Raw genomic sequence first — 11,387 nt, forward strand, 5'->3', positions numbered from 1 at the left:
TTTTCAGAAACAAATGCATCACCTATTGCGCATTCTTGTTCTGTGAAGGCGGTAAAGGCAGTGGTTGTAAACACGATCCGCACGGACGTATAGTAGCTACGGACGCAATGAAATGCTAAATCGTCACGAAAGGTTCACTTTATCTGTTTATTTTTCGCAATTATTTAAATCGTGTAGTTATTAAATGAGCGACGGGTACATATACTATTGATTCAATTCTAGTGTTCGATTAATGTAATGATAGTGTGTGTTTAGTTTTCATTTTAATTATTTACTGTTTTGCGTCATTAAGTGATCAGTGTCGATTGAATTATTCTAACAATACTTTTCCATGAAAAATTAGCGGCTACCCGATGGATGCCGTGAAAACGCATATTCGATATGCTATTTGAATCGGAATAATCGTATCTTTACAACATTTGTGGTAAAAATTGTCTTAATTTCCGGTAAAACGTGGCAGTATTTACTAATATCTCCGATTATAATCCTCATAAATATACTCAAATAGAAAGACTACGAGAACATTAGCCATTATGCCGTTATTTATTACTTTATGGTCACCTTTAGTATGCTGAATTGGATTACACTCGATTATAGTCCCCCCCCCTTACTTTTCCGCGGCCATTTTTGGAAAAAAAGGGGGGACTATATTCGGAGATATACGGTATACATCTTAATGGAAGAGAATTTTTCGTATTGAAATTGACTTAGTACACTAAAAATGTGTAGTCCTTACAGAACAGGGGCCCTAATCTCATGCATAGCGGTTGATGCATGACTGAATTTCATCTGACATCAGGACGTGCCTCTGTCCTGTGGTATACTGAACAATGTGTATGAGAGTTGGTGTTGATAAGTTCACTCCTCCGTATTTCTTAGATTTTAATCCTCAGCTTTTCTAAACGAAGAGACACCCCGGAAGAATAATCAAAACTCACTTGCACAGGGTAGGCAAATTGTAATCACGAATCTGTGGCGGCTGGATTTAGCTGCGCAGTTGTTTCCTGAAGTTGCTATTCCAACCGCCAGGAGTCAAGGATGCCATGGTGCACCAGCCAGTTGCCTTCGTTCATTTGAAGAAGAAGGTCGTTGAACATGCTAGCTGCCGTGTCGTTCGCCATATTGCCTATCGCCCAGTACAACTTGTACTTGTGATATTACCTGATGATAACATGATATGCAGAAACCCGGGTCGTACTATTTAAAATGAAGTGTGGAATAGAACAAAGTATTTTTATTTTGTAATCTCTTTAGTCTCCAGCTCAACTTTGTGGAAGTTCATTCTAACAAATGAAAAGAAAACTATGTACTTTCAACTATCAATCAAATCCACCGAATTTAAGTATACCGGGACTAGCCACGGTGATAACTTTTACGGGAGTCACCCGCAATGCACAATTGTGCGAAAAATCCACAGAGAAAATCATTCGCCTTGACCGGGATTCGAACCCGGATCCCTCTATTTCCGGCCGATTGCTTTAGCCAGTTAAGCTACCGAGGCGTCATTCATCCCTGTGGAAATTTGTGGACTATACCGGACAAGGTAGTATGGACTGCTGAGCATATTATGCGACGAGCAGTCCAAATCGTGCGCACGGCGCCACAGCCGGAGAGTAAAGACCGAACTTTGAACACATATAGGTGTTCTCTCTTTGACGAATTTAAGTATACCGGGACTAGCCACGGTGATACGCACGGTTTTCGCACAATTGTGCATTGCGGGTGACTCCCGTAAAAGTTATCACCGTGGCTAGTCCCGGTATACTTAAATTCGTCAAAGAGAGAACACCTATATGTGTTCAAAGTTCGGACTTTACTCTCCGGCTGTGGCGCCGTGCGCACGATTTGGACTGCTCGTCGCATAATATGCTCAGCAGTCCATACTACCTTGTCCGGTATAGTCCACAAATTTCCACAGGGATGAATGACGCCTCGGTAGCTTAACTGGCTAAAGCACTCGGCCGGAAATCGAGGGATCCGGGTTCGAATCCCGGTCAAGGCGAATGATTTTCTCTGTGGATTTTTCGCACAAATCCACCGATTTATTCTCGCGGTACAACTAGTACCTGATGATGATTCTGCTGCATCGAAACTTGTTGTACCGCGAGAATAAATTGGTGGATAAGTACATAGTTTTCTTTTTATTTGTTCTCACTGGACTAGTAATTTTGTTATGTATGTGATTTGATTTCCTGCTGCTTGAATAACTGGTTTACTCATAAAATGCTGGAAAACCTTTTGTATGGACAAAATGTAAGTTTTTTTTAAAAACTTAAATGCAGCTGCTGTGTGCAATAGAGAATAGGTGTGGCAGTGTGAAGGGTAAATAATGGAGATTAAGTTGGGTTGAGAGGGGCAGAGAGTGGGGGGAACTCATGGGATATGAATGATCCAAAGAACCTCTGTGTCCCAGCTAGCACAATTAAGTAGAATATACTCATTTTTCCATGCTTACGCACCCTTTCTACTGCAGAGGGGAATTTTGCATTCTATTACATGGCTCATCCAATCTCTAGAAAAAGAAACGTTATTACGAAACTACGCACCTTAGTCCCAGTGGTTATAAAATGAACTTTATTATGAAGTTTTATGGGTAAACAACAGTATTTAGATGGATATACACAACGATAAGTCATAATGTTTGTGCTACGTTTAAGTTCTCCTCGTGTACTGTGCCCATGAGCGTCAATAATGCTTCTTTCTTCTTTGTGAGATATTTCAGTATCCACGCGGCATCATATAATAAGCTTCTTTCCTGTGGAATCTTGGTGACCCACTCATTACCGATCATAAATTGGGCATATGATAAGTCCTCTCCTGATGAATATACGACTTTCAGAGATGTAAGCATTCTAAAAATTCAAACGTCTGGCGAATTTGGAGTGTGCCGATGTGATGCAATGTGACATAGAGGAACTCACACTTTGGGCACAGTCTGAACAAAGTATCCAATTAATCTGTTGTGAACTCAGAAAATGTTCAGCATCTTGGCTGTTCTTCCTTCCCGTGGACAGCAAATTAAGAGAGTTTACTGTAATCTATTAATCAGTGGAAGTTTTACTCTTTCAATCACAACAGAATGCACTTTAAAAAGTGGAGTGATGATGAGGGATGGAATATTTTGTGGAAGATTTTGTATAGTCTTATTCATCTGGGAGTTCTGAGTATTCTTAAAGATAATTGTTGTAACATTCTGGTTCAATTACTTTTGAGCGCTAAAATTTCTCTTTTCTTTTTTACAGTATGAACTGTCTGCTCTTGAAAACCCAGTGTCTGAGTTACTTCACAATTTCATTAGGCAGTTGCAATCGGAAAAGCCATATGAAGCAACTTTGCAAATTGTCAGGTAAGTTTAGCATATACAGTTTGATGATTTGGTTAGCTTTATTGCCATGTAGAATTTGGTCATAGCCTATTCACAGGTCCATATTATATAACCTTTAAATTGGCTACAGCCAAATTACTTTTTTTGGAAAAGAAAATTTTTTTTTTGATACCATTATTTTGATTTTACTGGAAAATATAATATCAGAAAACACACTAAATAATGAATTATTTTTCAAGCAGCTCATTTTAATTGTTGTCATGGGATTTCATTCTGAATGAGAGCAAGCTTTCCAGAATGACAAGTGAAACTCTATATTTTCCACAATGCACTTATCTCACAGAATGATCTTACATAATGGGAAGATTTCAAGGGAGGTAGTTTAGTGCTATGAGAGGTTTTGCTGTTCTGCGATTAATTATTTTTAATTTTCTATAATTTTTTTTAATGTTAGGAATGTGCAAATGCCTGATGTGTCACAGCTTTACTTAAACATAACTGTCTTTGCTCTCTCCCCTTGAAAATTATCATTCTTTTATGAGTATTGAGATATTTCATTTACTCCACTGCATCAAGCTTCTGAAATCTTTGTTTGTTCATTATATTCTATCAATTTTATATTGATCAACTCAAAAAAGTTATTTTTGGCTCATTTTTTGGATCCTTTACCAGTAGGTCTTTCTCTCCCATTTGCTGGAATTTGATTGTTGGCATTTTTCTTGTGAAAACAAATAGTGACATAGTAATGAGACAATGGCTCGAATGTATTAGATAATTGGTTATCATATTGGTTGAAATAAATCGATTTGGCTTTAATTTTGTGAAAATCCATGTTGAAATAAAAAATACTCAACCTTGGTAAATTTTCACTGGATATTATTCATTGGTACGACATGTTTCGATGCTGAGGCGTCACTCTCAAGTAAGTGTTTAACACTCAGACAATCCAATAAAGAGGTGAGTTTCTTAGGAAGGCGATGTCATTAAGTACATGGTATGTACTTAATGGCATCGTATGGCATGTTCTTAATGACATCGTCTTCCTAAGAAACTCACCTCTCATTACCACTGCACTTAACCTTCGCAATTTACCCCGCTCCAAAACGACCCTTTCCCCCGGCCAAGAAACCTTACCTGCGTCTCCAAGCCTGACCTTAGTCACGCATCCCAAACATTCCCTGACCCACCCTCCTACTCCACCCCGTATATCTCCCCCTGTATAACCCTTCTCCCTCCCCTGCTGCTAGAATTTGGGTATTTATTGGATTGTCTGAGTATTAAACACTCTACTTGACAATGACTCCTCAGTGTTGAAACATGCTGTACCAATAAATAATTTCCAGTGAAAATTTACCGAGGTTGTGTATTTTTCATTTCATCTTATTGGTTCATAAATGAAATTAACAGGGTTCCCACTCAACCGTGAAAACCTTAAAACCGTGAATAAGCTGTGAATTTAGTCTACCGTGAAAAAACCTGGAAATAGCTGTGAATTTCGTCACAAAACCTTAGAAATCTCTCAAACTTGATTTAGGATTTACGATAGACAGATTAAAAGAAAAATCGATGTTTCGATCATGCTTTAAGGCCGAGTCACGTGCAGATACTGTCCACTCACACGTGTATTCGAAGCGCATTATTAATTGTTCCGTGTGCCATGACTGCGCATTGACCTTAAGCCTGCGATTGGAAGACATTAACCCTGGCAAAAATCAGGCACTTCTTCACTTCCCTGCCACCCTGCTCTCTCCATTTTCCCACTCACACCCTTTAGCCGGACCTGAATTTTGCTAACTTTAGGTGACGCCATAAGAGATAGCACTTTCATTGCTGCGTTTGCATTCAAGGCATCTGTTGCGTTTGATACATTTTTAGTTAACATGCGGCTGATGATTGTTGTGTGATCAATATTTCTGCTTAAAATACCTCATCTACAAACCGTGAATTTGATGACATTTATACCGTGAAAACCTGGAAAAAACCGTGAATTTTATAATGTAGTTAGAGTGGGAACCCTGATTAATATCATGGGTGCATTTAAATCAAAATATTTCTGATCAAATCCTTTATTTTCAGGGAGGATAGTCGTCATCGAATGCTGTTCATTGAGAAGTTGGTGGAAGACCGGTCTGAGAGTGCTCTTTCTTATTATGAGTTCCTTCAGCACCTGAAAGCGCAAGTGAAATGAAAGAAGAAACGTGTATTTGTTGTGGAAGTTGAGCTTCTCTTCTGGTTTTCTTTAAAACTTCTTCATACCAATTATCTAAGAAGTGAACCCCCGAGAAATATTCTGAATTTTACCCAGTTTGTACATGAAATGTATATTCAAACATTTGCTTGAATTCCTTGGGAAGATTGAAATTTGATATCAAGATGGTGGTGACCTCCTTGCTTTTGAAAGCCATTAATCCTTTAATATTGGAATGCAAAGAATGGAAGTTTAGATTGAGATTAAGGGTGTGAAACAGGAGTGTGTGGATTTTTGAAAAAAAAAATCATGAATCAATTTTTCTGGGAGAGTGATGGGAACTATCTGTTTGAAAGGATTCTTGTTTATCTGAGTGCACATGGAGTGAATGTGTGAGTGTTTGTTTTAAAAACATTATTCCCATCGCCTAGTCATCAGTGGTGTTTTCAGCATAGTGAAACTTTATCAGTGCTTCATGAAATGGAGAAAAACTTGTGATTCTGTGAGGCTACTGGTATGAGGATTGAATACGAGGCAGTGTGAATGGTATTATAATAGTGCCTTCATTGCTTGTCATTTTCCAATAGTAAAAAGGAATGCTTGTCTGAGCGGGCAAGTAAATGTTTGTTGTTTTTATTGGCAATGGTCTGCCAAAAGACTCCGCAGATATAAAATAGGACCCTAAAAACTATTGTAGTTCACACAATATGCTATCATAAATGTGCAAGTGATTCTATGAGATATTGAAATCCCACTGTTATAAGTACATTATTCATGTTTTTTCACTGTTGGGAGATATATATGGAGCATGAAATGGGTGATAATTTCTAGGTATGATTTTAAAGGATTGTTATAAATTGTATGATGTGTAAATTTGTCTCTGCGTGAAAGCACTTATTGTATCATATTTAGCGAAGGAAATGAAATTGTTAAAGAAATTCAACCGGGCCACTTGGTATTTTCTGTGCATACCTCTATAGAAGATGCTGCATATTTTCTTTTGCTATAAACTAGAATGCTTTGTACTGTCTCAATTTCCCATGTCATTCTAGTTTCAAAGCTTATGCATGGGTGGGTTCCATTTTTTATCAGTTCTAATTCTGGTTTGATTCCTGGCATAAGTTATCAATCCCAGGTTCTCGGTTCCTCTTCTTGAGTGTTGCATTTTCATTGCTCAATTTTCAAAAGCTATTAATGATTTTTGTAATGGTTTCATGGAAACTGCCAAAAATAACTCGTTAAATCATCTTACAAGATGTTGGATCCCTAGCGTCACTTCATTTAAAGTGTGTTTTGTAAATTAGAATCTAGAGAAATTTTTAAATTGGGGTTTCTCCAAATCTACTATTCAGTGCATCAAATTTTTTTGTTACCAATTTTGACTTCGATTCTGAATTCAGCCCTTAGTTCAAGATCCAGTGGAACCAAGACACTAACCAACCCATTGCTAATGAAAATTGTTATTGCTGTCCTTATAAGTTCATGAACACCTGGTTAACCTCACTTACACAGGCAACTTATTCGTCTCATCTGTTCAAATTTCTTTGTCCATGTACTGATAGTTATTATTGATGTAGTGATGTATTTCTCCTAGGTTGAATGCTTCTCATGTATTTATTCTCGGTACATTATACAACTAGGAATTTGGAATTTCTTTTCCAGTCATTTGTGATAATGAATTTGGTATGATGTGGGGAAAAATCATTGGTGAAAATGTTAGTCTTCTCCTGAATTTTTTTCCATCATTTCTTCAGCATCATTCATAGCCAATAAAAATTGTGATACATTCTATGAGAGGTATAATATGTCTACATTTTCATTGTTTTTGACTATATTAAGTGAAAATCAATTTTGTCAGAGATGGGCAATATTCATTTCATTTGTATGAGGGCGTATTGAAAAGTAAGGCCTATTATTTTAAAAGTGGAAAATCATTTTTTCTCAACTTTGTGTGCATCATTGGAAAGCCTGAGTATTTATAGCTATTTTTCTTCTTAGTCGTCTCAATGATCAATTATTTTGTGCATCCTTGTGACCAGGTTTTCAATACTGGCATCGCACCACTCTCCTGCCTTGTCACGAAGCCAACTGACGACTGTCTTGCACTCCCTCGTCTGACTAGAATTTCTGTCCCACAAGGGGCTTTTGAAAGCGGAAAAAGGTGGTCGTCGCTCGGGGTAACTTTTGGGCTGTAAGGAGTGTGTTCAATGATATTCCAATGGAATTCATTGAGACAGGCGATTGCTTGATGTGACACATGTGGACGTGCACATTCTTGTGGTCATGGGTGAGTTGCTTAATTACCTGCCTGGCGGACATCTTGTTGTATCCGAGGACCTGGGACATTATTCTGCTCAGTAAAGTAGCTATACTCTTCTTTAAGATCATCTTTGATCTCATGAAGGGTTATTCTCTGGTTATTGCTCATCATCTTGTCTATTCGAACCGCTGTTGATTCCACCAAACTCGGCCTTGCCGACTGATGCTTATCGTGGACGTTTTACCGTCCATTAGAACTCTACCGGTACCATTTGCCCAACGATTTGTTGCGCATACACTTCTCACTGTACACTTCCACTAACTGGTGATGAAATTCTATCGGAGAAAACATTTTTGCTTTCAAAAATCGAATAACTGAGCTTAGTTTGCACCTGGCAGGCAAGCCTAGTGGAAGCTCCATCCTCTGATATGCAGTGACTTAGGGGCCTAAGGCCACTTGGCCGATTCTAAAATTTGGTGAAGGAACTAAGGAATGCAATGCCGAAGTCAAATTTTGTCTGGCGACTCTCCTTCAGAAATGGCATCGTTGGAGACCTAACTTTTCAATACACCTCATATTTTAGAGGCAAAGTGTGAAAATTTTGAAATTACATTTGGTGTACAGAAACCATAATAAGTCAATATTCCACTAATTTTAATTGAGAGAGACAAATATTCTCATCTTTCACCTGAAATCGATACCTGGGCTGATTGTGAATCAAATAATTGAAACCTAATTCATTACTCAAAATTTGCTTATTTTATCCAAACTATGCTGTAGAAATTCTTGAGTTCAGCATGAAATTTTGTATGTGAGAAAACAGGCAACGAAAGTTTGGCTGTTGTTATACTTGCAGTTTTGACTGCATTCAATTAATAGAGACCAACATAACATTTACATTTATCCCCTAGTCATTGAAAAATTCAATGCCCACTACATTTTACTATCACTAGTAGGATATTTTAACTACATACTATGTTTTTAAGTCTCAAAGCATTAAAATATTATCAGAAATTGAATTCCTAGTACCAAATACAATATGCTTGAGTAACAATTACATATACTAATTTCGGTCAAGGTGCGTTTGGTGGGGACATGGAGCAGGTAGTCGGAAGATGGGCGTGGTTCACCCTCCGTAAGGTCCTTAATCCTCAACCCTTTCCTCGACGCGTTCGCCCTCGCTGGCCCGTGTCTTGGACCCTCCCAGCGGGGGGCCTCCCTCGCTAAAAGTGACCGCTATGACTGCAATTTGGAAATCAATCAATCAATCCAATAATCAAAAAATGACTGTTTGCATAGTACTCCTGTCAATAGTGCGATCAAGTACGTCTTTGAAGCGTGATTCTGCGATGAAAAATAACGATTTTGTTAACTTTGCTAAACACGTGGCTGTGGACCACCGGAAAATGGCAACAGCGCTTTGGAATGGGCTAAGTAGCGGGCTGTTTGAATGAGTTACGAGCATGATTTTGCCATCTGGTACCGCTCATTTGCACGCCAAGGCCTCAGTTAATTTACCTTCAGTTCCACATAGTCTCCGAATAGATAACCTGCTTCGAGGTATAGGGTGAATTATTCCCTAAGTCGGATATTGAAGGGTTAAAGCAGTCGAACTACTTCAAAAAGTCAAAAAACACCCGAAAGGTGGATAGGTTGTGTGAGTTTTAAACGGTGACTGGGAGTCCCTTTACGTATTATATTATTATGCAAAATACACCTACCAGGGGTAACAACAACCTTGACCTCTTGGCAGCGAGTGCGAAATCAGAACTGAGGCTGTTACTATTGACCACAAGGCACATATTTCATATCTCATGGTTCATCTACATCTACATAATACCCCGCAAGCTGCCTAAAAGGCGTGTGGAATGCGTTGTCAGGATACCAGCCGTCTACGTATAAAAAATGAAGTTCTCTACAAAGTTGTGACTAGCATTTATTTAAGTCTTTTATGGTCCGGGGGAAAAACGAATTCCTATATCTATCCGTTCGGCAAAACATCTCTCTTAATTTATCGCTTCTATCGGGCCTGGACATATAGTTTGTCTTTGATAATTTGTTCAACGTGTCGCCCTTAAAGACATCTATTCTCAATTGTTCAAGCAATCTAAGCTTATTGCGCAGCCTACGAGTCTCCAGCGGCTCCCAGCCTAATTCGCTTAACATATGCGAAACGCTGTCTGTACGTCCGTAGCAGTTTTTGACGAATTGCGCAGCCTTCCTTTGTATTTCATTCAGTTTGCGCATTGAGTCTTTCGGTACCGGATCCCATACACCCGCTGCATATTCAAGTTGCGGACGTACAATTGCGAAATAGCACCTTCTTTCACTTGCTCATCCGAAAGTATTCCCACAATACGCTTGACGAATCCTAATGTCTTCCGAGCCATGCCTCAGGTATTCCTGAAACGTGTTCCCCACGAGAGGTTCAAGGTTATGGTAACTCGCAGGTACTTCAATTCGTCTGTTGTCTCTTGGTTAATACCATGCACAGAATAAAAATGGTTATAGTTGGTCAAATTCCGCAAGAAATGTACCGACATGCATTTGTTCAGGTTAAGTTAAAATCTAGAAAAAATGCGTCAACTTGTCTTTTCGATTCACTAGATTTTAGAATATCCTTATGAAATAGCGCGAGCTGTGTTTCGCATGATCTACCTTTTCTGAATCCGTGCTGACCGTCATGGAGGAAGTTACGTCTGTCCAAGAAAGTCATGATATTGCTAACGACGATATGCTCAAGTATCTTGCCTATGATCGATGTTATTGAAATTGGACGGTAGTTGCCTGGGTCATGTCTGTTTCCCTTTTTAAATATGGGTGTAACGCTTGCCATGTTCCAGTCTAGCGATAACTTTCCTTCTGATAGTGACTTCTTGATATTATCTCTTAGTAAGGAGTGATCTGTGGAGCTGACTCCTTAGTTATTGAGCGTCGTGGAGCGTAATTTTCTTTAGCTTCAAGTTCCTTCAATTTATTACATGACGTAATGGACTTTTTGTACACGTTGTATAAATTGCTCTGCTTCCTAAGTTCCCTCCTGACATTGTTGTTGAATTTATTATTTAATAAATGTATTTTTGATTTTGAATTTCAGTGTACAATTAAAAATATGAATAGTTTCTTTTGCTCTCCCGAAAGGTTGCTATATTTGAGATAATTGTTTTTAGAACCTAGCCATCGCTCTACATAAGCAACAATACAAGTAGTCATCTAATCATTTTGTGAGTTTTAATACTGCCCTTATTGTCTCTATTTGATCGTGGAAAAGAAGATATTCTGAATCAGACTGGTCTACAGCCTATCTCACTTAATTTATTTATATAATCTTATTTTCAGTAGTATGTTGGCGCTCGTAATATATGGCTAACTTCGTCGGAAAATACACTGCTCTTTAATTTATCATATATTATTATAGTATTCTACCAATCAAGGTAGGTTTCCATGGAGTACTAAAGAAGTGATTTGGAATCCTCACTTTCCGTCGAGCGCTACCTTCTTTAATTCACTGTATGGCTTACTCCCGTTTAATCTATCTAAAAATCCTTTTCTTTTCCTTCCCCCCTCGTTTCCCTAGCATTCTACCCTCTAACACCATTTTCAACATCCCCGCT

General features: G+C 38.5%; 1 protein-coding gene across 2 annotated transcripts in view; it reads left to right on the plus strand.

Annotated features, from left to right (window-relative positions):
* LOC124160820 (protein transport protein Sec24A) overlaps positions 1-7,302 on the plus strand; it is a 43,345-nt gene extending 36,043 nt beyond the window's left edge. For both annotated transcript variants that reach the window (XM_046536907.1, XM_046536906.1), the window contains exons 20-21: positions 3,243-3,346; positions 5,402-7,302. In XM_046536907.1, coding sequence (XP_046392863.1) covers positions 3,243-3,346; positions 5,402-5,513 — 216 coding nt within the window. In that variant the 3' untranslated portion in view covers positions 5,514-7,302. The remainder of the gene's footprint in view (positions 1-3,242; positions 3,347-5,401) is intronic.
* Positions 7,303-11,387: the final 4,085 nt, after the last annotated feature.

The sequence above is a fragment of the Ischnura elegans genome, chromosome 6 (genome assembly GCF_921293095.1).
Source record: "Ischnura elegans chromosome 6, ioIscEleg1.1, whole genome shotgun sequence".
NCBI lineage: Eukaryota > Metazoa > Arthropoda > Insecta > Odonata > Coenagrionidae > Ischnura > Ischnura elegans.